The sequence below is a fragment of the Vombatus ursinus genome, unplaced genomic scaffold (genome assembly GCF_900497805.2).
Source record: "Vombatus ursinus unplaced genomic scaffold, bare-nosed wombat genome assembly UNPS02009835.1, whole genome shotgun sequence".
Taxonomy (NCBI): domain Eukaryota; kingdom Metazoa; phylum Chordata; class Mammalia; order Diprotodontia; family Vombatidae; genus Vombatus; species Vombatus ursinus.
In genome coordinates this window covers 5,509,157-5,537,001 of record NW_020949613.1, presented here as the reverse complement: position 1 = coordinate 5,537,001, position 27,845 = coordinate 5,509,157, and the positions used below count along the sequence as shown (strand labels likewise).

At 35.8% G+C, this 27,845-nt stretch overlaps 1 protein-coding gene across 11 annotated transcripts in view; it reads left to right on the top strand.

Moving 5' to 3' along the window:
* The window catches only part of DST (dystonin), a 445,378-nt gene that overhangs the window by 331,553 nt on the left and 85,980 nt on the right, over positions 1-27,845 (top strand). For all 11 annotated transcript variants that reach the window (XM_027852998.1, XM_027852999.1, XM_027852997.1 and 8 more), the window contains 8 exons: positions 10,068-10,229; positions 11,809-11,979; positions 17,000-17,166; positions 20,257-20,416; positions 21,735-22,061; positions 22,471-22,555; positions 23,347-23,588; positions 24,594-24,800. In XM_027852998.1, coding sequence (XP_027708799.1) covers positions 10,068-10,229; positions 11,809-11,979; positions 17,000-17,166; positions 20,257-20,416; positions 21,735-22,061; positions 22,471-22,555; positions 23,347-23,588; positions 24,594-24,800 — 1,521 coding nt within the window. The remainder of the gene's footprint in view (positions 1-10,067; positions 10,230-11,808; positions 11,980-16,999; positions 17,167-20,256; positions 20,417-21,734; positions 22,062-22,470; positions 22,556-23,346; positions 23,589-24,593; positions 24,801-27,845) is intronic.

Below are 27,845 nucleotides of genomic sequence, written 5' to 3'. Positions count from 1 at the left end.
AAATATACCCAAGATAAGGAGAAAATGGTTCAGTATTTTCTCTTCAGTCTTTGACCTTCTTTGTTACAAGAATGAAATTTTTCACATTCTTTCAAACTGATGAGTATTGGCAGAAATGTCTCCTAAAGGAAACCTATATTGAGTTAAAATGGATTTCAATGACCCTAATTAATTTGATTTAAAATAAATAGCCTTTATGTATTTCATATGAAGAAATCTTTGGGTAGTAATGAAATGCCAGTATAGTATTTACTTTCTTACTTGGATTATTTTAAATTTGACATTTTATATCAAGTAATTTCATAGGATGAGAACTATAGAACAGACCTCATGGATACCACAACCTAGGAATATAACAAGATAGCCCATACTTGGAAAAATGTTACCTGAGATTCCCTAACAAAAGGCACACCTGAACAGTTTCGGGTTAAAGGGGGTAGACTGTTATTAGAAAGGTTTTTACAATCCATGGAATTGACTTTATTGTGGGTATAGGGCTATAGAAAGTAAAGTCTTTTCCACTGAGAAGCAAAGGTACTCTTTTGTAATGACAGCTTGAGGTCTTATGAAAACTGTTCAGTTTTTTTCTAAGGAATCTTTCCAGTTTTAAAATTAAAAATTTAGGAAATTGTCAGTTTTTATCAGCTAATAGTTCCCTTGTTTCCTGAAGGACAGTGGGAATTGCTACTGTAAAGGACTAATCTTTGTACTCAGATTGCAAAATACATACCTAAAGAGACAAGCTTCATATCTAGACTTCATAAGAAACTGTGCCAGGCAGAGATTTCTGTCATTGAGCTTGAACAAAATTGCAATTCACCACATAGATGTTTGTTCTTCTGAGATGACTAAAGATAAGAGCCTCCTGTCTTCTCTGGACAACAGTGCATTCTTGACATTTCTGATACAGTTTTGCAAGTATTTTCCCATCTACAGTTTTTAATTTATCTTTAAAGATTAATAAAGTTAAAAAAGCAGACAAAAATACCATGTTTTAAAAATGTTGTATTAGAAATAACAAGCAGTTTTTGTTTCTTGGTCAGTGTTATGTTCATCTTTCTAAAATAATCTGGCCTCAGAAATCACCTTCCACTGATTGGCATATGCTGGGAGAAACTTGTAGCAGCCTATTAATACAATAATGCTTTTGACAGGATCTAAATTTTTTTTCTCTGTAGATGAAGAAATAGTGTTGACTTATCTGCAAAAAAATTCCTTGTTCATCCTCACTTATGTGTTTGTTTCATTTGATACCCCAGATCTTGAGATTACTATCTGTTTGACAGAGTTTAATCTGTAATGACTATGTCAGATTTATTAAATACTAAAGACTTTTTGTTTTAAGTAATTATAACAACCAACAATAGAGGAAATTATAGGTAAGATTAAAGAAGGAGAATATAAGTATTATTGGATATATTGATGGGACATCTTCAGATAAAGCATAGGTACATATAACAGCTATATCCAAATTGGGGGCATCAGTTCCAGAACGTGCAATTCTAGTAGTACAAATTTTGACTTGTAAGAATTTAATGAAATCATAAAAATAGGCATTTGCATACATCAAATATTTAACATGTACAGTCACATTTTTCCTTTGGTTTCTGTTCTGTAGTTATAATAGCTACTTTGGTAGGTGTCCTGTACTTTAATGCTGAAAGATAGGAAATGTTAATAGACTAAAATTCATTTTGCATTAATGAACATTTTTTTCCTGGAGTAATTTGTCTAAATTCCTTCTTTCCAGTTGTGTGCATGTGATACCTCCTCCCCTCACAAAATATAAAGTTGTTAAGCAGCTCTGTGGCATAGGGTGGAATCACTCAGCTTGGTGTCAGGAAGACCTGAGTCTGAATTCTGCCTCAAATACCAAGTGTGTTACCAAACACAAGTCACTCTCAGCCTCAGTTTCTTCATCTGTAAAATGGGGATAACAACTATTTCAAAAGGTTGTTGTAAGGATCAAATACACTAATCTGTAAAATGTTTGTAATCTTAATATTGTATACATGCTTGCTGTTATTAGCTATCATGGGCATGAATTGTTTAAAAAATGTATCTCCAGCACCTAGCAGAATGCTTTGAACATAAGTGTTTAATCAGTGTTCTTAAAAAATGAAAATTAGTATTTAAATAGATGTGTTATTGGTTTTCCACTCTTCTTTCACTCTCAACTTTCCTCCTTCCTTGTTTCCTTCCCTTACTATTGAACTATCTAAATATGAGTCTATTAACTTAGAGTAATCATATGCTGTCATGTATCAAAATTGCTAAAATTTGCATTCAAAAGGAAATAAACGTAATGTAATAGAAATAGCACTGATATTGGAATCTTAAGACCTGGATTTGAATCCTGGTTTTGTCCCTTACTGTCTTTGTAACGTTGGGCAAGTAAATTTACTCTGTCTTTATTTTCTCATCTGTAAAATGAAGGTGTTGAATTTGATGACCTCTAAGATTCCTTTTGCTTCTTTGGTCTGTGATTCAATACTAGCATTAGTAGAATTAATTGAAAAATATCCTTTTCTAACTAGACATGCAAAGTTTCAAATCCCCCCCCCAGTTGTCTTCTATAAAATGGTAAGAGAATGTCCCTGTAACTTTAGCTTTGGCCTTTTATATATGATTTTTAATGAAATTCAGATAATATCTATCTATCTATCTATACATTTATATACTTGAGGCTGGTTGCTTCTGTGGCAATGTACATTTCTTAAATTAAAAAAAATTGTAATTATATAGAATCTAGTTCACTTTATGGATGTATGGAATTTCTTTTAAAGAGAAATGTAAATCTCTCCTATGTAACCAAAGTTTTGCTTCCTATTTGTTTACCAGTTATAAAAAATGTGAGTTGTTTTGCTAATAAAATTCCTATAGTGTTCTCAGTTTTTAATATCTAACATTATTACTGTCCTTGGTGTTTCTCCTGACTTTAAGAGAAGTATAGAATCTTAGAAAGTAATGACTTGTAAGTAAGTCTGTGATGCTGAGGAAGCTGTTTGTGCAGGGTTGATTTACTCTAGAAAGAGATTTTCTTTTTCATATGCTGGCTTTAAAATGCCAAAACATTTCAAAAATGCTCCATACATTTCATTGCAAAGCCCTGCTTGAATAGTTAGGATCCTTAGTATGATGAAAGTTTGAATTCCTCTGAAGGTTAAGGCTCTTTGTGATTCTGGATTGTTTTTATATACACTTACTGTGGTCTAGATATTACAAAATATTATGGAAATTAGATGGAATTTCTGAAGTCAGGTTGCCTGCTTCAGTTGCATCGCCTATCTTTTCACATTTTTTTATACAAGTAAACAGTATTTCAGTGGTCTCCTGAACACTGCCTGCCCGCCCTAAATCCAAGACTTCTCTGATTGGTATGATAGAATTTTGTGATTGGCATGATGTCACCACGACTTACTTTGTGGCTCTTCTGTGGCTTGAGCCTTTAAGTACCTCCCCTTGAAATAGTTCTTACTTACTCAGAAAAGACCAATGGTAAACGTGAAAAGGTGATTAAAAAGTTAAGTCATGATAAGTGATTGAGAGAGCTGAGAGGTCAGGCACCTACGAAGGAGAGCTTGGAAGGAATAGTACTCAGCACGAATGGGATAGTAGCAGATGTTGCCTAAAGAATAAAAAGGGCGTTTCTTTAAGCTCACTGTTGGGAGGCTGCCTGCCGGGTTCGTACTGCTTGCTGTAAGAAGCCAGAAGAGAGCTGAAAGGCTTATCTATCACGCTGGATGCTACTTGTGGCCGGTGTTCCTCTTGATCGGGTGCCTTTTCTGCCTTCTTTGCTACAGCTGCCGTTCAAAATGACGGTGAAAACAGGAGCAGTTTGTTAGCTACAGAATGTGGAGAAGAGTAGCCTCTAAACTGGATGAGAATTATGCTGTGCCTTAGAGGAAAAAACAAAACCACTTGTTTTTCAGCTCTGCAGTTGCCTTAGGTAGAAAAAGCCTTCTCAAGAATACTTCGAATAAGGATCTTTTCCAGGAGTCCATTTTTTAAAGGAATGATTATCATCTTGTTACACAGCAGCCTATTTTGCTTGAAAGTTTGCTGTTTGATTGTACCGGCCTGGCTGCCCAGAAAGCTGCATTTTCATTTGGAAGTTCTGAATACGCCACAAAGAAGCTGACTATGGGAAAGAAGAAAAACTGCCCTTTGAGTCAAGGTTATTTATAGCTACTGCCAAAAAAACAAAAGTAAAAGACATTTTTATTTTTCTTACAACATTAGATTTAACTTATTTTCCCCGAAGATTTGTTCTGTGCCTTGATCTGAACTGTACACAGCTACTGTGTTTTTCTTTTAAGTGTCCGAGCCATGTCTTATTTATAAAGGAGATGGAAGTTTTCAAGCCATTTAAATGGATTACAGTTAATCACACCTCTACAGGAGCTAATCCACAGCCTGCTAGGATGCTTATTCATTTGGAGGGTTAAGCCGGATCTCTCAGATGCAGATTTTGACCTAAAACAGAAATGGACTGGCTGTGGAATGTTCTGAGTATTTGAGCCACTGTTTGTTTATGTCAGTGAGTGTGTGTGTGTGTGTGTGTGTGTGTGTGTGTGTGAGAGACTGTGTGTATGTGTGTGATTTTGATTGGGGGTGGGAATTTCTGTTTTTGATGCACTTTATATCTTAAAATAACTATAAAGAAAAATAAGCAGGTAATATGATAGTTGCATTTACGCTGATGCACTGCTGATGACCTCAAACACCTCATAAATTATGACATGTATAATGTGCATACATGGGTGTCCTTTTGGTAAAGTAGTTCAGTTGAAAAGTGCAATTTTAAAAATACTTATGCTTTACCTTACTTCTCACTTTCTGGATTAAAAGTCACGTTCTGTATTTTAAGTATCTCCAAAATGGGGAAGCCACTCAGCAGACCAGACTGTTTACGTCAGAATCCACCATGTGTTGGGAAGGGTGAAGAGGAGGAGGATCTAAATATTGAGGACTGTTATGTCCCACAGAGGTCAATCTATGATACTGTCAGGCTGAATGAACAGATCGACTCTGGGTCTAAAGGTAGCCTGTCTTCCAGGCATTTTACAGACCGGACCTTACCCTACAGTCACAGAACACTGGATGTTGGTTCTTTGTGCTCTAATGGTGCCCCAACTTCTTCCAGTGCATTTGAGCTTAGAGGTCGGGAAGCTAACAAGTTAGATGAAAAAATGATCTTCGATGGGCTCAAACTAAACAGTGATATTATCCGTACCACCGCATTACCCAAGGCAAAATCTCACACAGAAAAAAAAGAGAATAGGCGCTCCTGGAGAATGTTTGTCCCTCCTAATTTTACAGATTATGCAAACAAAAGTGAAAACTCATTTGTCGATTCTGCTGACTTGTCAAGTGTCACTAAAGCAAGCAAGTGCAGATGGGGCACTAATTCTCTAACATCTGAAGAAGATGACTCTGGTTTATGCAGCCCTCCAGCAGAGAGGGAAGAGAAACAGGACATTTTGACTGGGACCCAAACTCGAATCAGAAGCTTGGCCTCGGCTGAAGAGATCCATGTAACAGAAAAGTACAGACCCTTTATTTCTGTTAATTTCACCAGTGAACAAAAAATCCCATTGCTTTCCTGTAGTAGTGACCATATAGATGAAAACCACAAATTGATTTTGCATGCTGTTCCTCAAGTAGAAACAACAGAATTAAGTGAGCCACAGAAATGTGAAAAGCATCAGAGAGAGATCCAAGGTGAATATTGCCAGGTACAGAATGGTCTGAAAGAGAGCGTCATGAGGCAAGACACACTGTTTCTGCCAAAAAATGGAGAAGGCCACCATGAATCTGACCATAGAGAAAGGGAAAAGATATGTGAGGTTTGTGAATCAGGGGGACCACAGGCTTTAGACTCCCAGTTCACAGAAGTGATGATGAATAATGTGGATTGTGGCAGCACAACTCTATTAGAAAATGTGATACTCTATGATTTAGAAAAGTCTGATACACCTCCAGAAGAATTTGAGATGCAGCTTCCTGATCAGGATATGGAGTCAGACCACACAAAGTCTTCTTCAGAATCTACTGCTGTAAGAAATAAAGCAGTCTCTTGGAAAATAAGCACAAACTCAGAAACTTTGGAGTCAATATGCAATGGCTTTCCATCAGTTGAGGTAATTAATTGAAATGTGAAACTCAGAATTGCTGGCCCCAAACCCAAGAAAGTTTGTTGTTTTGCCCTCATCAAAGTGTCACCTGTTTCTCTGATAAATAACCATCAAATCCAGCATTTTGTTGGAGGTTGGGGGTGGGGGAGAAGGTATTTTAACAAGATATTGCAAGATGCAAGAAAACTGATAAGTTGGTCATTTTAACCAATTAATTAGGGGCAATTTTTGACAGTGGTGGATTATTCCCAGCTGTTTAGGGCCCTGCTATTGATTGTCCAGATGGTGCCTGCTTTCCTTTTTTGAGTGCTTCCACTGTGAATTTATGTTCACATGAAGCTTTTACACAAATTGTGGCTACAGGCACTACCATTCAAGGGCAGTTATACTGAATTTATTCAGCTTCAACAGTGTGGGTCATAAATTTCTGTATTGTAGTGGTAGACAAGGTACAGTACACAAATTAAAGAATTGTTCCCTTTTACTGACTTTTTTCTCACAAGCTGTGCATCAGAACGTGGATTTCTAAGCTTATTTTACAAACAGCATCTCCTCAGTTTTTAAGAGTGGTGAGTGAAGTTAGAAAGTAAAGAGTGCAGCTTTGTAATAAGTAGAGGTTGTTTGTGGAGTCTGTAATTTTTGTCCTCCTACTCAGATGGGAGTTTAGCTATTTTGGTATTTTTTTACTAAGCTCTTCTGGTAAACTTTGCCTCAGAGATCATTTTAATTTATTTTAAGCTTCTCTTTGTGAAGTTTTTGGGTTAGATTGGAGAAAGAAACCTTGTCATCTTTGGTATTGTGTTACCACAGAACGATAAGGAATCTGGACAATATTAGGAGAGTTCTTGTTAGTACTGTGAAATGATGGTCCTGAAGCAATGCCAGGTGCTTTTCCTAGTAGGGCAGGAGAGGAGGGAGGAAACTGCTAACTAGCAAGAGGAGAGTTTTAAGGGCTTTATGAACTTTTTCAGCAAAGAATTTGCCACTTTTTTTTTGGTTGTAATTGAGCTCTTAGCATTAAGACTTTGCAGCATTTTCTCCTTTAATGTTTGGTGCCATTTAGGGATAACTTCAGGAAGAGGACAAAGTTGCTCAATTCCCCAGCTAAATGTAACCTTAAAATCTATTTCTTTAGAGCCAGGATCAGAGATTTTTTCTCCTACAGAGAGCTCCCTAAGGGGAAAAAAATAGAACTTTGCCCTGATCATACAGAGCTCTGGGGTCAAGAGTTTAGTAGTCTTTCCATTCTCCTTTGTTTTTGTGGAGTCCTTACACTTAACTAGATCTATTACTATAAATTTTGATTTAAATAATATTTCAGCAAAAAAATAGAATCATAGTATCAAATTCTACCTTTCCTTCCTTGCTCCAAGTTTCTACCAACTGCTTATATTTGTTATAACCCTCTCTTTCCAACACTAACTCCTCTCACCTTCCCCCCTCCCTGCATGTTTTTCTTTGATTTAATGCAAGTGATTTTTATATTCAGTTTAATTATATTAAAATATAAGATATTTTAATGTAAAATCACTTAAAGGTTATTGGGGAGATTTCAAGTTGAATTTGGAACCTGGGGAGTGCAAGTCAGATATGGCCCTAAGCTCATAAGGGGACAATTTGCACCACTAATTTTATCCCCTCTATGTTTTTCAAAGTTATTTCCCAACCTCCAGTAATGTTTTGCTTCACTACTACATTAATATTTGCTCTGATAGTTCCTCTAACATTTCTTTGTATGGTCTATGGAACTGACTAACCTATAAGTCTGACATTTTTATATACTGTTTGTCATTATGTAAATGTATTTCTCTCTGAAACCTAGGCTTGCCAAAGTTTGTCTTAACTTTTAGTTTAAAAATTTTTTTCAAGCAAATATTTTCCTTTTGTCATCTTCTGAACCAGTGAATAATTTTTGTCCTCTATTTGATTGTTATATTAAAGGCATTTTTTAAAATGCCTTTAATATCTATATAATTATATCTAGATCATCTCGATATTGACATAGCTATATAACCTCTGTTTGCCTCAGCTTTCTCATCTGTAAAATAGGAAAAATAATAGCACATACTTCCTACAGTTGTTATGAGGATAATGATATTTGTAAAGCACTTTGCAAATTATGAAGCACTATATAAATGTTAGCTATTATTATTAATATAAATATGTCTAATGTAACATTTTTTATATTATATTACAGGCTGAGAAAGAATTGGTAGCATATGCAAGGCACCACAGAAGTCTTAGTGCAGTTTTAAACTTTAACAAGCTTTTGGAATATTTCATATATGTTTGTCTCCTCTCTCTTCTATGCTACTCCCTATGTCCTCCCAGCACCCCCCCCCAACCCCTCCTAGAGATAAGGGGAAATACAAAGTTCTGTGGATCCAGAAGCAGTGGGGACATCATGTTGATAAAGAAAAGTGTTGGTAAAACCAGTGGGTGTCAGTGTGCCTGGATGATTTGCTTACCCAAATGTAGACTACAAATTCAGATAGAGAAATGAGTATAGAATAAATTGGCCAGTCTACTGTAATTTATCTGTAGATCAGTATCTTTGGGGTCTGTCTCTGTCTCTGTCTCCATCTCTGTCTCTCTGTGTCTTTGTCTCTTTCTGTCTCTGTCTGTCTGTCTCTCTCTCTCTCACACACACACACACACACACACTTTTTGTCTTGTTCAGGATCATTCCAGCCTACCTTGCTTTGTCTTTTTTTTTTTTTTAATCTGTGTGATGATATGCAAGTCACTAAAACCTCTATTGAGCCTCAGTTTATTCATCTGCAAAATGGGGAGAATATCTGTCCTACCTACCTCACATGGTTGAATATGAGGCTTAAATGCAAATGTATTTGGCTGTTGGGGCAGCCATATGCTGAATCTTGTGACTGATTTCAGAATCTTATCTGGCTCCTTTCCTTCAATTTGGTCTCAGTTTCTGTTGAAAGTCATTTTTGGCCATGGGTAGGGAGTTGTATTTAACCAATCTTAAATTTCATTTTGTTCAGTTGTCTCTTCGTGACCCTGTTTGGGGATTTTCCTTTGCAAAGATACTGGAGTGATTTGTCATTTCCTTCTCCAGCTCATTTTACAAATGAGGAAACTGAGGCAGATAGGGTTAAGTGACTTGCCTGGAGTCACACTGCTAGTTAATGTCTGAGGCTGGATTTGAACTCAGGTCTTCCAGACTCCAGGCTTGGTGCTCTATCCACTGCACCATCTAGCTGTCATAGGTGCACCTTTTGTCAGAACTCTCCACAATGACCTGTCCATCTTGAGTAACCCTGAACTGCATAGCTCATAGTTTCATTGAACTAAATAAGCCCTTCTGCCATGACAAGACAGTGATGGGGGGGGGTAGGATTTTATTTGTGCTAACTTTTTCAAAGTCATTTTGGTGCCCCTTTCTAGCATTCACCTTTTAATAATTTTTTCTTCATGAACAAGTCACCATTCTGTTTTTCAGTCATTTAATTCTACTCGAAGAATCATAGGTCTAGAGGTTTTCCCAAAGTCATATAGATGGTGTCATCCAGTTCCTCTAAATCTTGACTAGTTGTGCAATACCAAGTATGCTTCACTCTCTAGAAAACTTGCAGCACAAGCCTAATGGGGTAGTAAAAAGAAATAAAGACATTTTTTTCCTTTACAGTGAATCTCACACACACACACACACACACACACACACACACACACACATTTAATTTTCCCAAGTTGTTCTGGTAGTATAATCATCTTACATTTAATTCAGCTTTCATGGCATTTAATTGGTTTTGTGTGAATGGGTTGTTATTTGCATTAGTGGAAGGAATATCCACATTGATGGGATCCTTTGAGAGTTAATATTACAATTGTGGTGTTTTTAGCACTTAAAACAGGATGAAAACAAATGTATATGCATTGTAATGTGTACTGTTAATGTTGTATCCACAGGCTTTCCAGAAAGAGGAGATTGAACCTTTACAAGTTAAACAACAAGAGGTCAATTGGTTGGGTCAAGGCCTTATTCAGAGTGCTGCAAAAAGTACTAGTACTGAGAAATTGGAGCATGATCTTGAAGATGTTAATGCACGGTGGAAGACCCTTAATAAGAAGGTAGTTTTGTTATTTCTTTATTTAGATTCTTAATAACAAGATAATTTTCCCTTTTATAGGAATTTTTGAAAAATCTTAATACCTTAGTTTTTATTTCACTTATATTTATGGAAAGTATAATAAAGCAGAGAGGCAATGTTCATTAGTGTGTAGAGTGTCAGGAAAACCTGGATCCAAATTTAACCTCTGACATAAAATGGCTTGTGACTTTGGGCAAGTCATTTAACTTCTCGGTTTCAAACATCTTTCTAGGACTATAAATTTGAGAGCATTAGGCTCTACATATGCAGAAGAAGTTCCCCCACCATTGGAATCACAGCTCCTTAATTTATTAACATATGGGAACAGCTTCAATATTAGGTAATCCAAGTCCTGATAAGCTCTCAAATTGTACAACTTGTTTCTTTTTATTCCCAAGAAATCACCAAATTCAAGCCTTATTTGACAAGTCACAGGTGCTGCCAATAGTCTAGAAATTATTCTCTGGAAATCCCTAAGATAATATACAATGCTGTCATAACTATAAGAAAAACAACAATAATAACAAAACTTTCTGTACAGTGACATCTCTATGTAAAAGAGCCAGCTAGTCCACTGGAGAACAGACATGCCAAAAAATTTAATTCTAGGTGGAATTTTCTTCTAATAGCCTATACCATGTACTTTTCTTCCTCATCAAGACTTGCAGCTATCATAAATTTGGTCTAATTTTTCTCCCCATTATTTCTTTTTGAAATACACTGACCAGTTTATAAAAATATAATTAGAATCTACTATGAGATCTTAAATATGTCTAAAATTAAAATATATAAATTTAATCTTAAAATATATTTCAAATATATTTATATTTAAAATATAAATTTAATCTTAAAATATATTTCAAATATAGATTTAAAATATAAATACATTTAAATATATTTACACTTAAAATATAAATACATTTTAAATATATTTACATTCCAAATACAGATTTAAATTAAAAATAAAACATTTTCAGTGACTATTTCAGATATAAAAGCAAATTAGTGAATTTTTTTCTCTTAGAGATAAAATTACTTCAGAAGGAAAAGGCCAGGGACTAGTGATATCTGGGTTGCTTGGGAAACCTATTGGATATCTTTCTGAAGAAAAAACTATTTTATTCAGTGTAAGATAATGCTGCTCCATTGTAGTTTTCTTAAGACATTTTGTTTACTTACAAATCCATGTTTCCTTGTGATAATTAAGATGTGATATTGCTAACAGTGTAACAAAAATCAGTTGTCTTTAGTGCCTCTAGAATATCTGAATATTTGCTGTGAAATTATTTAGAATTCCCAAGTTCTTGATTTAAATATCTCATTTCTTTACATCTTAATTTTTGTTAGATATTTGAATATTGCAAATATATTAAATTATAAGATTTCATTTACCAACCTTGAAAAATGATTTTTCATACTGAAATAAATGCTCCTCTTTCAAACACCAACAAAAATCAGAGACAAATGAAAAAACATACATGAAAAGTGGTAGAAGATGAAAAGTCCTGTTTTTTCCACAAAATAAAGAAATAAATGATTGAACCTCTTGCCCTGCTTAGGTTGCTGAGCGAGCAGCTCAGCTTCAGGAGGCTCTGCTCCATTGTGGGAGGTTCCAAGATGCCCTGGAATCTCTGCTTAGCTGGCTAGTTGATACTGAAGATCTTGTAGCCAATCAGAAACCTCCATCTGCTGAGTTTAAGGTGGTGAAGGCTCAGATACAAGAGCAAAAAGTAAGTAATCATTTTTTAATTTCCTTTTCCCTTTTCTGTTTCAACAATGAGAGTTAGATTTTGAAATGTGTATGCCATATATTGGTATTTGCATAGTTTTCTGTCTGAGACCTAGAGTAATGTGATTCTTAACATGTGGATGAGATGCCCTGTCCCTGAATGTTACATTGTGTTTCTTTTGCTTCTCTTGATAGAATGTAAAGTCCCTGAGAGTAGGAACTGTTTGATTTTTGTCTTTGTATCCCTAGTTCAAAACACAGTGCCAGTCACATAATAGTGATTCATAATTGCTTGTTGATAATTGATTGAATTGAAAAATACTACAAATGTTTAGCTTAGAGAAGAAAAGAAAAAAAATAAAGGGAACACAATTATCAAGTATTTGAAGGGCTAGTATATGGAAAAGGAATTAGACTTATTTCTGTTTGGTCCCAGAGTGTAATCAACCAATCAACAAATATTTATTCAGTGTCTTCTTTGTGCCAGACACTATGTGAGGTACAAGGGATGTGACAAAAATAAAACAGGGTCTCTCCTCAAAGAACTTCCTTCTTTATTGGAAATGGCTTATACACAGGTAAGCTATAGTAAATGTATGCAATAAGTGGAAAATAATTTGGAAAGTGAGAGCTAGCAACCAGTCAGGGGGAAAACCCTCTGAAATCTGGGATTCTGCAGTTCTCAGAATGTATCAAAAAATTCTCAAAACAAAAAGGGATTTTATTTTAATACATTCCTTTAATATTAAGAAAAATGTCATGCAGCATTTTGGTGGGTTAAGGGAAGATGAGCAATAACTGTATTTCACAGTTTCACAAGGGATTAGTACTATAAGCATGCCATATGTGAATCTTCACCAGAAAAAATTGTTGATCTTGATATACTAAGGATTTTTAAAACTTTTGATTAAATATCTTGCTGCAATTGCTTCCCTAAAATAGGGTTGAATTAGCTAGGCACATTTTCTAGAAACAGGATAATTGGTCCTTCAGGACTCCTCAACAATTCTTTTGCCTGGTGTTATAGTATTCTCTATAACATGTATTACTACATGGGGCCAGGGATTTAAATCACTTGATCTAAGTCCTTTCTGTGAAAAGAAATTTTAATTTAAAAATATAATATGTTTGGAATTCATCTTTTGTAAAGATATCACAACTAAATACTCTTAGTAGCAAAGATTAATGAAACAGAATGACCTAGATATATTGGGGTCCCTGTTTCTGTCTAATTAAACCATTATCACTTATTTTATTTACTTGAATTTGAGTTCCCTCCCAGATGTAATAAGGACTCACCTTGAAGGTCCCTTGCATGATTAAATAATGTCAGGTCTTAGCCTAAGCATAGCACATGAAAGCAATATACATGCTTCAGGTGTATAACTTCTTCAACTTTGCTAAGTCCTTCCCCTTTAACCACATCTGTCACTAGTTGCACCAGATAATTGCCTTTAATGCATTTTCTCTAGAGGCTATAAGCATTCCTTTCCTACCTCATTTTGACCTCTTTTTATAATGTGACATTTTAAGGGACTTGCTTTCTTTTCTTTCTTTCTTTTTGTGAGGGAGGAGGAGGCAGTTAGGTAGTACAGTGGATAGAGCACTGAGCATAAAGTCAAGAAGACTTGAGTTCAGATATAGCCTTACATACTTAGCTGTTTGACCCTGAGCAAGTCACTTAACTTTGATTTACCTCAGTTTCCTCATCTATAAAATGGGAATAATAATTGCACTTACTTCCTAGGGTTGTTGTAAGGATCAAATGAGATAATATTTGTAAAACACATAGCATAGTACCTGGCATATAGTAGCTACTATGTAAATGTTAGCTATTATTATTATTAGTGTTGGTGGTAGTAGTAGTAGAGCACTTAGCATAGTGACTGGAACATAGTAGGCAACTCATAGGTCAGTTAGTCTAATCTACCACTACCTGAACAGGTATCTACTTAACATTATCGCTGATAAGTGGTCATCCCTGAACAGGAATCTGCTTTACAATATTCCTGACAAGTATGTCTCCACTTGAAGATCTCTAGTGAAGGGAGAAACCTACTATCAATTAATTACTAGATCAACAAGCAATTATTAAACACTTGCTATATGTCAAGGACTATGCTATATGCTGGAGGGTACAAAGAAAGAGCAAAAGTAGTTCCAATTGTCAAGGAACTTATTATATTCTAATGGGGGAGACAACATGTAAATAATGAGGTACACATACACATAGAGTAGATGGAATGTAACATTAGAGGTGGAGATGCTAGCAGCCAGGAAATAGGGAAAGTCCATTTGGAGGAGGCCTTTGAGATGAGTCTTGAAGGAAGGTAGGAATTCTGAGATGAAAAGATGAGAAGAGAGAGCATTCCAGGTAGGGGAAACAGCCAATGCAAAGGTTCAGAAAACTAGAGATAGAACATCCTGTGGGAGGGACAACAAGGAGGTCATTATGGCTGGATCATAGAGTGGGTGGATGGGGAGTAAGGTATGAGTAGACTTAAGAGGACTGGTGGGAGCCAGGTTGGAAATTCTAAAAAGAGGGATATCATGTGGCATTTGTTGATCTGGGACAAGAACTCAAAAGACATACTGGGGCTGGTTATATAGATATGTGATTCATTTTTATAGGGATGACAACGAAACTCATGGGAGTTGATCAGGAGATCATTGAGTGAAAGAGTGCAGAGAGGGAAGAGAAAGCCTAAGACACAGACTTGGGGGACACTCACGCTTAGTGGGCCAAGACATGGGTGAAGATTCTAACAAAAAAGACCAGGGACAGGCGAGACAAGTAGGAGAGGCAAGAGAATGGTGTTTTAAAAAAAAACAAAACACCTAGAGCTGAGAGCATACAAGAAAAGGCGGCCAACAATATGAAATGCAGATAGGCCAAGAAGGATGAGGATTGAGAAAAAGCCATTAAATTAGTTGTTTATTAGATCATTGGTAACTTTAGATAGAGTAGTTTCAGTGGAATGATGAGGTTGGAATTCTGATTGTATAGGTTTTAGAAGAGAATGAGAGGAAAGGAAGTGAAGGCCTTGAATATGTACAGCTTTTACAAGGAATTTACAGGGGGAAGAGTCATGGGGTGATGGCTTGGAAGGCATGGTAAGATCTTTTTAATCTTTTTTTTTAAAGAGGGCTTTTTTTATTAAAGGTTTGGGAGAGCCTTGGATGTGTTTATGGGCACATAGGAAGGAGCTAGGAAGGAGCCAGTAGATAGTGATTCATGCATGTGCATGTGAAAGAGTGGATGATAATGGAGGAAGTCTCCTAAAGAAGATCAAAGGGCAAGGATCAACCTCTATCAAGATCAGATAGAGGTTGGCCTTGACAAGGAGAAGAGGCATCTCTTCATCAAAGACTGGAGTGAAGGAGGAAAAAGAATGGGGAATGATGCCAGAGAGATATGAGTAGAAAAGAAAGGGAAAAGAAGGACTTCATGGTGAATGGACTTAGGATTTTTGGTGAAATATGAGGAGAGATCCTCAGTTGAGATGGTAGAAGAGGGGAATGGGTACTGTGGAAACTAGAGGAAAGAAGAGAATGTCTGGAATAATCACTGTAGTGAATGGGATGTACAGACAATTTTGAAGGAGTGGAAGCATTGCCTTTCTGCATTGACGTTGATATAACAAACTTGTAGTGGACAAGCCAGTGTGACTTTGTAACTTACTCCAGCTCTGTTCAGTAGCACATGGATAGAGAGTAAAGGAGTGGAAAGGTGAGAATAATTGGTATTTGGGTTTGGTGATCAAAAATAGGATCATGAAACAAGGGATCCAAGATTAGAGGATAGAGTTGAACTAGTTCACCAAGGGAGTGAAATTGGAAAGGAAAGAAAGTAGAGCATGGGAAAGTTCTGAGAGGTTGGGGGGATTGGAGGTTATGATGAGGATGAAGAATAGAGTTAGGGAAGAGATGTAATACTCAAAGAAAATAAAGGGAATTCAGAGTTCTTCAACATGGAAGTGGAAGACTTGTTGGATAGCAACAACCAAGGCTATGATGAGAGAGAGAGTATCTAAAGGAAGAGAGTTTTCTGAGTAATGGAAACAGAGGAGAGTCCAGAAGTGGCAAGGAGTCTTCTGAATTGCCCCCTGGGACTAGTGCTTCAGAGAGTGAGAGAAAGTTCAGCCAGTACTGGAAAAAGTGCCAGGGAATGCAGTATCATTTGGAAGGAGCCAGGTTCAAATTTGTGCTAGAAGATGGAAGAAATGAAAAAATAAGAGGTTTAAAATGAAGAAAAATTTGTTTCAAAATAGAATGGAAATTAGTCATAGATTAGGTTGAATGGGTGCATTACTAATTTTTTAATAAGTTAAGAGCTTATTGTTTCCTGAATGCCACTTAGTAAAGAATTTGAGTTTTGCTGAAGCTTAGCCCAGAAATCAGAGGATTTAAAGATGGCAGAGATTTTAGAGGTAATTTGGTCCAGTCTCCTAATTTTTATAGATAAGAGAACTGGGTGACAAGTTGTTAAATGACTTATTCAAGGTCACACACCTAATAAGTGGCAGAACTGAGATTTGAACAAAGGACCTGTGACTCCAAACCCAGCACTTTTCCATGGTACCAGCCTGGAGACTGGTCAGAGATCATGTTAAAAATAACCAAGTATTTTTGTTTTTAGTATCACAAGCATAAAATAACAATTTTTGAATATTCGGAACATTGCAGCTTCTTAACAGCCAGATTCTGATTTTTCCCCACTTTCAAAAAATTCAGAAAGCAAATATAGAATTCTCTATACTTTTTTTAAGTCAAAAGTCAATGGAGAATAGTTTAGTGAAATAAATAAACATACAAGTCAACCATGAATTTTTATTCTTTTATCTACAATGTATTAAAAATAATGTTAGCCTTGAAGATAGCCCTCTTCTATCTCTTTTCTCTGTCCTCTGTAAAATATAAGATAAAAAATAACAGAATCATTTGGGATATAGTTTCCTTTTTTATCTCTGTAGCATAGTGTTGATAGTTGTTTCCTGGTTATTTAATTGCTTTGCCCTAAGCTTCTCCAGAGATTGTTGGATGACCGAAAGCCTACTATTGAAGGAATCAAGACAGAAGGGGAAAAAATTGCAGCAACAGCAGAACCAGCAGATAAAGTAAAGATTTTGAAACAGCTGAGCCTCTTGGACAGTAGATGGGATGCATTGCTTAATAAGGCTGAAACAAGGTATTTGGAACTATTTTAGTATGTTTGAGTTAATAGTAATATTACTAGTAAAAACTATGCCATTTTTGGTTTGTGTTTTTATTTAGATACTTAAGTATTTTATATATTTACCTCATTCTTTTTAGCAATCTAAGGAATGATAGTCCTCCAAAATGAAGAATTATATTCCCCCCCCATTATTCCATATTTCCTCCTTATTATTTCAGGTAATGTTGAAGCCTCATAACCATCAGAAAAGCTCTAGTCTTCTAAGCTGTAGAAAGCCATCTCCTTTCCCTGGGGGTGATGAACTTTGGGAGGGGGGTTCAGGGAGGTGAGAAATATTCTTGATTCCATCTTAGAATTTTGGGGAAGTTACATGAAGATTTCTCCAGAAGACTTTTTCTTTCTATTCTTTTAAAAAAATCCTTTGGAAATGTCAAAGAATCCCTTCTCTTCCTTCATAGTTGATTCTAGGATGAAAGCCACTTCTCTAGCTTGGCCTGTAGTTGGGGGGAGCTATGCTAGAGCTAAAATCCCCAAGAATTTGCAGGGTGAGGGATCTGTGTTAAGCTCCATTTTTCCTGAAATGGGAATACTACTATCATCCTCCACTGCTAGATAAAAGGTTTGGAAGGTTGATAAAAGGACTGTTATATAATATCACATTTCTTTGGTGATTTACAAAATTCTTTCTTCACCGAATCTCTCCTATGTAGGGAAGATAGATATTCTTATTATCTCCATTTTTCATATGGGGAAAGTGAAGCCCAGAGTGGTAAAAAGCTAGTCCAAGGTCATGTAACTGGGAAATATCAGAGTTAGGACCTTACTCCAGCATTTTTTTCTTTCTCTAACAATTTCCGCTCTACTTCTGACAGGTCCTACTTTAGTCATAGAGGCCACCACAGGCAATCAGAAAACTGAAAATACTCCCCTAGATGAAGTCATTTTGAACTATTTGTGGAGGAGGAAGGGGAAAGTGATTGCAATAGTGAAAAATGGAAGCATCCTTTAAACTTCTAACTTCTCTTTTAGCCCTCTCTGCTCACTATCCCCACTTCAAATCGGCATGTGTCTTGACCTTATTTCTAGGAATGTGAGTGGAAAACCATGGCTGATCTTGAATCATGTGATGTTAAATGTTAGCTTAGGTAGGAGAACTATGGGAAGATGTGGCACTTAGGTCAACTGAAAGTCTCATATATCCCCATTGCTCTGCTTTTCCATTTTATGCTTTTATTTGCCTTCGTGACACCTTCCTCATTGTCATACAACATAAAAATACATAGGTGCTTTTTATAGGATAATAATCCTTTCTCCTGTAATTCAGTAAATTTGTGATTTCGTTATATGAGTATTCCCATAATTGACCTAGATAACAACCCATTCAGGCCTGCCCACCCTGTGTGATTCCTCACTCTGCCATCCTATAAAATCTTGCCCAGCCCAGAGATCTACCCAATATGGTTGGGGCGTTTTCCTCCAGGTTGTCTTGACATCATGCAGCTAGCAGTGTGTATGTGGGCAGTTCATACCTTTCTCTCGTTAAATGACTTGATTCACCTCTTTTCTTTCTGGGTTATTTCTCTGATGAAAATCTCCAATGTATATTTTTCATCAAGCATATTAAGTCACAACTATGTGTTTCATAAAAATAAGTGATTCATAAATTTCACTATATATTATTTTTACTCATGTCTCCCCAATCTGGTGACAGTTATTTATAGGTCATATTATAGATCTTTTTGATCTTTGATTTGTGTTAACCCAGCATGCATCAAACTTTTAGATGCTGTTTAACAAATATATGAAATGATAAACTAATAAGCTTTTATAAATATAAATGCAAATTATCTGGTAGCTAAGGCTACATTTTCCATTTTATATGTGCAAAAATGAAGGAACATGGAGAAGCAAACAAAAAAATACAGATCTAGGCAGGAGTTCTATTTCTACCATTTAACAGAGATATGTATGTCTTCAGTACTAGTAAAACAAATTACTTTCAATTGTAGGCTTCTTTGATATGTTTAAAACAAAAACAAATTAATTAGATTTTTCTAATCTCCTGTTCTCCTAATGTCACTTGTCAATATTTCATAGTTGTCTTTGATCCATTAGAGGGATAGTTTTGCATTCTATATAATTCCCTGAAATAATAAGAGGATTATCAGGATGCAAAATAGTTCCAAGCAGAAATACTCAAAAGGATGTGAACTGAACCACTGAGGTGGATTTCTGTCCATTCTCTATAGGCCAATGAAATTACTTGCCTTTTCAAAAACTTGAGGTACAGTGGGACAGTGTTTTTAATTGACGTGGTTGTATTCTCCAACAGCAGCTACAGCTACAACATAACCTCAAGCTGAATTTATAAGTATAAGCAAAAATACTTTAATGCTCATAAGAATCTAAATTATAAAAATGGTTGTCTTAAATCTAGGTAATACATCCCATCCTTCCCTGTTAGTTTTTTTTTTAATTGGGAAAAAGCTAAATATTTTATCTAAAAATTGAATTCAGTGACTGTTTGATTTTTCAGATGAAAGACAATGTGTACATTTACAACTTAAAAAAAACCCAAATGTGATATTTTTTCTATTCTGTTTTCTCACTGTCACTTTTGTCAGTTTTTAAAAATAATTGTCTTTATCCCCAAAGAGGAACCATTTGTCATTCACTGTAATTTTTTAAAGAATTACATATAGTATATATTTAATAAATGGTTGTTGAGTGAATGAGTGAATGAAAGAGGTTTTGTATCTGACTGAAGGTTGAAAAGTGTTCTAACCATTTGAAAGAAAAGTTTATTGCTCAATTAAAGCTTGACTGAAATTCAGGTAATTGTATTTTCCTCTAATTTGCTGACCAGAAGGATTGATATAATTTGTTCTTAGAATACTTAATTTAATATTGATTTTAGGTTCTTGTGAATTCCTGTAGAATACTTTTGACAAGAGTCATACAAGATGGGCAGGTCTGATTAGACTGTCTTACTTGTCTTATATTTGGATTGCCTTTATACTGAGTTTTCATGACTAAAAATTTACATTGAGCTTGCCACACTTCATCGAAGTGTAACTTTAACCTTGCTTGGCATTTTTGTAGGAATCGTCAGTTGGAAGGGATCTCTGTGGTGGCACAACAATTTCATGAAACATTAGAACCATTGACGGAGTGGCTCACAACCACCGAAAAGAAGCTGACAAATTGGGAGCCCATAGGAACCCAGGCTTCTAAGCTTGAGGAACAGATTGCTGTACACAAAGTAAGAAAGAAACCACACAGTAGAAGGAATAAGTTTTCAACTTACTTTCTGATTCTATGATACTAAGGAACCCCATAAATTTGATTGATGTACCATTGACCTATGCCACTATTTGCCAAGTCCTGTTCTTTCTACCTTGGTGTCCTCTAGAATCCTAAAATCTTTCTCTTTCTCTCTGCTCATGTGACCACAAACGTTATTGAGATTTTCATCACCTCTAGCTTGGACTGCTGCAAAAGTCAGTTGCACAAGTTCTTGGGTCTCCATCTTTCCCCAGGCTGATTCATCCTTCTCACAAATGCCGAAAGAGTCTTCCTAAAGCAAGATCTTACCTCGTCACTCTTCTACTTAGAAATCTTTCCTGTTGTCTCTAGAATAAACTACAAACTCCTCTGCTTGGTGTTTAAATCAACCCATCACAATTTGACTCCTATCTTACTTTTTTAAAACTGAATTCACATATATATTTATACTTATATTTAGATCAGCTTGGTTTACCTGCTGTTCACTGAACTAAGCATTGACATCTACCTCTATGACTTTACTTAGTCTGTACCTTTTCCTAGAAAGTGCTGCCCTCCTTTGGGAATCTGTCTCTAAACTCCCCTGATTGTTAGTGTTCTTTCCTTCCTCAGTTAATCTTATATTTACTTTCCTTTGTATATTTTGTATACCTCAGTAGAATCTAAGTATCTTTAGGACAGGGTTATAAAACATCCTTGTATTTGGATTGCCTAGTCTACTCAAGTCAAAAAGCATTTATTAAGTGCTTACTGAGTGCCAGGCACTGTGCTAAGCACTGGGAATATAAATACAAGCAAAAAGAAGACAGCCCTGTCCTAAAGAGCTTACATTCTAATGTAGGAAGACAAATAAAGGGGAGCTAAAAAATGGATTGTGGTAGAAGGTACCTGCATGGTGGGAAAGTGGTAAAGTCTGGAGGGTGAGAAGCAGAACTAGGAGATAAATAAAAGCTACTCAGCCCAGGATTGTCCTCAAAATGACATTTTCTGTGAAGAACTCCCCAATGAGAGAAGGGGGCCACCAAGACTTGAGGGAACTTCCAGGTGGAGAAGGCAGCTTGAGGAATGGGGATAAGATCTGTAGAGTCATAAGCTGAGGAAGAAGAGGAATTAAGTCCCTTACAGATCTGTAGATATTAAATGTTTGTTGGGTTTTATTAAATTTCTTATGCAGAACATAAAATTCCTTTAAACATTTTATTATTTGGTTATATTTCTGTTTTCATTTTTATTTGTCCATTTTTTGGTTATCTCTATTTTGTTTTTTCTTTTTTTTTTTTTTAAACTTCACTTAGGCCTTAGAAGATGACATCATCAATCACAATAAAACTTTACATCAGGCTCTTAGCATTGGCCAGTCTTTAAAGATTTTGAGCTCCAGGGAGGATAAAGATATGTTGCAGGAAAAACTAGACTCCTTTCAAGTTTGGTACATTGAGATTCAAGGAAAAAGTCACAGCAGGTCTGAACTACTCCAGCAGGCCTTTTGTAATGCTCAGATTTTTGGCGAAGATGAAGTGGAATTGATAACCTGGCTGAATGAAGTTCATGACAAACTCAGCAGATTGTCAGTCCAAGATTACAACAGTGATGGGCTATCAAAGCAACAATCTGAACTTCTGGTATTTTGCTTTCTTTTTTTTTCTTTTAAAATTAATTTAATTTCCTCTGTTTCCATTATTTCTGTTATTTTATTTTATATTTCTTTCTGATTCTTATGAACATATTTACATATGGATACCTATACTTATGTATAATGTTTGTGCACACAGTGCATATGGTTATTAGTCACTCCAGTGAATAAGGGTTGTATAAAAAGGGAGTGTAACAAATTATGGGGTAGAGTATTGCATATGGTAGATTAAGCCATACCAGTGGAAAGGTGATCACGAAAGAAGGAGAAAACAAGCCATTGTCATGAATTGTACTTTTTAAATGTGTGAATTATTGTTCTAGTTCTCTGAGAGAAACTAAAATTTACTTTGGATTTAAATTTTTGCCCAAATTAAAATGCTGCTTACCTGTCTTTAGGCTCTACAAGAGGACATCCTACTCAGGAAACAAAATGTTGATCAGGCATTGCAGAATGGTTTAGAGCTCTTAAAACAAGCAACAGGTGAGAATTTTAAAGAAGCAACGAAAGTGGAGATACCATTTTTCCAGGGGTCAGTGAAGGACTTGAGAAAAAAACAAATAAGATTAGCTTTGTGATACTGGGCCCACTTCAAACTCCCCCTCCTCTCTTTTGTGGTGAATTCTTTGAGGACCATTCAAGGGTTTTTGGAATATGGTATCACTTTGGTTCCCATGACCTCACTTCAGTTCTTAGGACAAGCTGTGTGTATTACTTAGTATATAGAAGCCCAGTACTGAGGTGAATTCCTTTTCCTATTGTGAAGATAGTTGCTCCAGACAAGAGCATAGCACAGAGACATTTTTTTTAAAGTTTAGTTTTAATATGGTTATAATACCAATACAATGGTGAAGTCAGTTGATCAGTTAGAATAATGTTTGTATTGATGTATACCTAAACCCGCTAAAGGAAATTACTCAGATGTAAATCGGTGAGTTGAAAGTATTGTAATAAAATGTAAACTTTTGTTAGAACTATTGGCTAGTTACAGGAAAGCTAGCCTTGACTCTCAGGCTCTTTCTGGTTCAAATATTTTTATTCTACCTACCAGTCCTTAACTGTTTTGGCATTTGGATTTTTAATCAGCTATTCAGACTCTAAGAAAATATTGCACTTAAAGGAGTTTAATTATATTTGGTTCAAGTTCATTTACATTTTCAGAAGAAAGAAAAAAAAAAGCTGCTCAGTACTTCTATTAATACCAGAAGATCTTAGAAGAACCTTTTTTTTAAAAATTTTATTTCACAAGAAATAATATGCATTTGAATTTTTAGGTGATGAAGTCTTGATAATTCAAGATAAATTGGAAGGCATTAAAGCAAGGTACAAAGACATAACTAAATTGAGTTCTGATGTATCTAAGACCCTGGAGCAGGCCTTGCAGCTTTCAGGAAAGCTACAGTCCACCCATGAAGAGCTCTGTACATGGCTTGACAAAGTAGAATTGGAATTACTGTCCTATGAAACTCGGGACCTGAAGGGAGAAGAATTAAGCCAAGCACAAGAAAGACAAAAAGTATGTTTAATTCATATATTTTTTCCTGTCTGTTATCTTTTACATATTTGCTTTGTAATGAAATAATAATAGTTATCTAGTTTAGTTAAAGATATGCCTCCTGGGAAGAAAAATACACAAATTGGCAACAGACCAACTATCCAAACAGTCAGAGGCCTAGAAATAGGATAGTTCTTTCTAGAGTCATGTGGTACACTTAAAAGTTTGGGGATCATTTTTACTAATAGTAAAAGAGAAGGAGACTTACACGCTATTCTTTACATGCTATTTCATGCTAACAGATTTCAAAATGGTTATCAGTTTTTTTTCTTCTGGATTTCAGTAAAGATAGTCATTTCCTTTTATGGAAATGCCCAGTATTTAAAAAAACACTATTAATCTGAGGCTAATAAAAATGCCTTTGGGGATTCTAAATGATATCCCCAATGAAATAGACTTCTGTTAGACCAAACCGACCTCTTGTCAAAGATGTTGGCTATGATTTTTTTTTTCATTCCTGAAGGATGGTCTCACGTAGGTAGAATGGAGGCATAGCATACTATTCTTTCCATGATTGTGATTTTATTTGGATGATTGGATTATTGAATGAATGTTTGTCATCTCAGAGAGTTACTTAATTTGGGCACCAGTTTTCTTCTTAATTTGTCAGTGATCAACTGATGGAGAAGTAGCCTTCCAGGATATGAAGAATATGTTAGTTTACTTCTTTTGAGTTCCTCAGTTAAATACTGACACTTTGGAATTTTTATTGAATTTTGAAGAATTAAGGGATGCTATACTGACAGAAGGAATACATTTAAATACCACTCAATAGAAGTTCCTCTTAAGAAATCTGATTTTTCTTGCAGCTTTCAATAACAAAACCTAATGATACTAAAGTGGGACCAATGTAGTAAATAGCTGGCCTACACAATTCTTCTGCCTCATAGAAAAGAATGGAAACATGTGGAAGCTGTGTTAGTTTTCGCCAAATATTTGTATATTTAGCTTAAATTCCCTTTTCAGGAATTGAAAAAAGAAGCCAAGAGCAACAAAGACTTAGTAGATGCCCTTAATGAAGTCAGCAGTGCCCTGTTGGAATTGGTGCCATGGAGAGCAAGAGAAGGACTGGACAAAATGGTGACAGAGGACAATGAACGCTACAGATTAGTAACTGACACCTTAGCTCAGAAGGTGGATGAGATCGATGCAGCTATACTGAGATCCCAGCAGGTATCTATAAAAAAATGTTCTTTGGGCAATTAACAAAAATGTCCCCTGAAGCTTCTTACTTGAACAAGAGTTTTGGTTAATAATATTTCCATTCATTTGTTATGCTTCAATAGCCAAAGGAGGGTGGATTTAAAAAGAATTCGACTTAGCTACTCAGACATCAGAATGCCCTAACAAAGCTAATCTGTATATTGTTGCAGCCATCTGTCTCATTGTTGAGTGGTTTATCCTTTCTGACACAGAAGCTAGAAATATCAACTCAGCTTTTCAAATTCCATACTGTTTGTCTTTATGTACTGTTAACTTTATGCTTTTTCATTCTCAAATATAATTTCTATTGGAGAAAACTTATTTTGAATTAGAATGATTTAACCTTTTGTTTACATGCAGAATTTGCAAAGAAGTTCCTAAACAAGATAAAAATCGATGGCATTGATGTGGTCTTTTGCCAGGGTGGACTGTGGGGGATAGGAGAGTAGGTGGAAATTTATAATCATTTCTGATTTGTCTGAAAAATGATTATGTAGGGCACCTAGAGAGATAATCTATGAGCATTTCACAGTCCTCAGATGCTCCCAGGTAGTAGTCCTGAGAGAATTATAGGCAGTAAGCAGGACCCTTGAAAGATAAGCAATTTTTAAATGTTTTGATGAACTTTTATTGGATTCTGTGTGAATATTTACATTATGTCATCAGACTCTTACAAACCTTCTGTGTGGGAGCTAGAATGATATTGCAGTGTGCTTAAGAGAAGAGGGCTTTCAGAAAGTGTATGACTAAGCCATTGCTAACATTTCAAGATTTTATTTGCTGGGCATTTCCTTTTAAAGTCACCAGAATCATATCTTAGCTGAGCTGGCCAAATGGAAAAAAGGAAAATCTGAATGAATTCTGCAGAGATAGAACTTATTTTCTACAATTGACTTGCAGTTTTCAATAGGATGAGTCAAATCTCATTTTAATGTTAATGGGTTTATGGTCATAAGCACATGAATATGATGACAGAGAAAGGCACTGTTGAAAAAAAATTTTTGTGAAGAACGTTTATGACATCTCATTCATGCATGAGGAATTTATGTCCATATTGTCTTTGAATACTCTGGGTATTTTTATTATGTATGCCTGGTTATTGTGGATAATTAAGTTTGTTTATTTGTGAGGTTCATTTAGCTTTTGAAAAATATGAAATTTCTGTGTTTTGTACATTAAAAAACTTTTCCTTCTGATTAATGTGCTAGAGCTTGAAGAGACTTTACAGGCCATCTAGGATAACCCTCTCATTTTACAAATGACTAAACTGAGGTTTTTCTGCAAAGTTGGAAGTGAAAAACTTCCATAAAAAGCAACAAAAGTATCACTCACTTTAAAGAAGTGTTTCACTGTACAGTAAGTAGGTTAGAGGTGATTAGCTTAAGTCAATGAGGGCAAGGCTAAATGGAGTTTGATCTATGATCGAAGTTGTACAGTCCATTCTTAATCCCTTAAAGAAACCCTTAAAGAAGACATTTTACCAGTGATTCTCTTGTAAAGAGAGTATGAATGGTTTGGTAAAAATCCATTGCCACTCTTAAAAAGAAAATAAATGAAAACATATCCTACTGATAGTTGAGTCTTATCTTTATATAGAATTGATAGCATATTGGCTGTGATTGATTATTTGAAATCCTGTTGACTTTCAATTTGAAATTGATGATATTTCTGAATAGTTAAGAAGGGAGTAGGCATTTATGTAGTGCCTACTCTGTGCCACACACTGTGCTAAGTGCTTTATAAATATTATCTCACTAGATCCTCACAATTGCCCTCCTATGGTTCAGGGTAGGTGTTGAGGAAGCTGAGGCAAATAGTACTCAGGAGTAAGAGTCTGAGTCTGGATTTGAACTCAGGTCTTCCTAACTCTAGGCATAGTGCTTTTTCCTTTGCACCACCTAGCTGCCCCTATGCCAAAATGTTCAGGTGCCAGGTTAGAGGCAAGAGAGGAACCAATTGATCAACTTGTATATTTTGTAGAAGCAGTTGATGGTATGAATGCATTCTCTACCATATGAGAAGTACTTTCCAAACTTTGTAGCTACATTATCATCCTCTCTCCCTTCTGAAATTTCCTAGCCCTTAGCAATTTTGTCGGTGCCTTTACTCTGTCCTTCAAGCTTCCAAAATGTAGAATAAAAGGAGAAAGGAGGATGCCAAAAAGAAAATGATCAAAAATGTAAAATGATGCAAAGAGGTTGAGAAGGACAAGGGTTGAGAAAAGGCTACTGGATGTGACAATTAAAGAGATCTTTGGTCATATTGGAGTGGGCAGTTTCATTTGGATAATAGAGTTTGAAGTCATATTGCAGAAGATTTAGATGACAGTGATATGAAAAGATTTGGTGGCATCAATGTAGATCTCTTTCTCAAGCAATTTAGCCACAAGAGGGAGTAGAAAGGAAGGACAAAGATAGTAATGATAGCATCGAGTGAGTGGGGTGTGTGTATGTGTGTAGGTGAGATTTGGGAATACTTGAGGGAGAGATCAGACATTAGAGGTAAGAGTTGGGATAATAAGGGTAGCAGTCTGCTAGAGAAGATGGGAGGGGATGGGGTCAAAAGTGCATGTAGAGTGGTTGTCCTTGGAAAGGAGAAAGGCCACATCTTCATCCGAGATTGCAGTGAAGGTGGATATATTGGGCAGAGATGTCTGAATAATGTGACATGAGTAGGAAGGAATAAGGAAGACCTCTTGGTGAATGGCCTCAAAAGGCTTAACAGTGAAAGAGCCAGGTATATAATTTAATATAAGATATTATAATTTTACTTAGAAATAAAAATTTCCATCCTACTTTTTTTCTTTGCCTCATGCATAAAAATGTGCACTGCCTCAATTGATGCTATTGTCATGATACACTGAAGGAAGTATTATAATGCTGTCAGTATTCTCTAAATTTTGGCAAAGCCCTAGTCATTCCTCTCAAGTTATGCTTTAGTTGAATATATCAATATTTTTTACAACCATAGTGAAGAGGGGTAGGGGTTTTGGGGTGTTCCTAGATGCACAGAGGC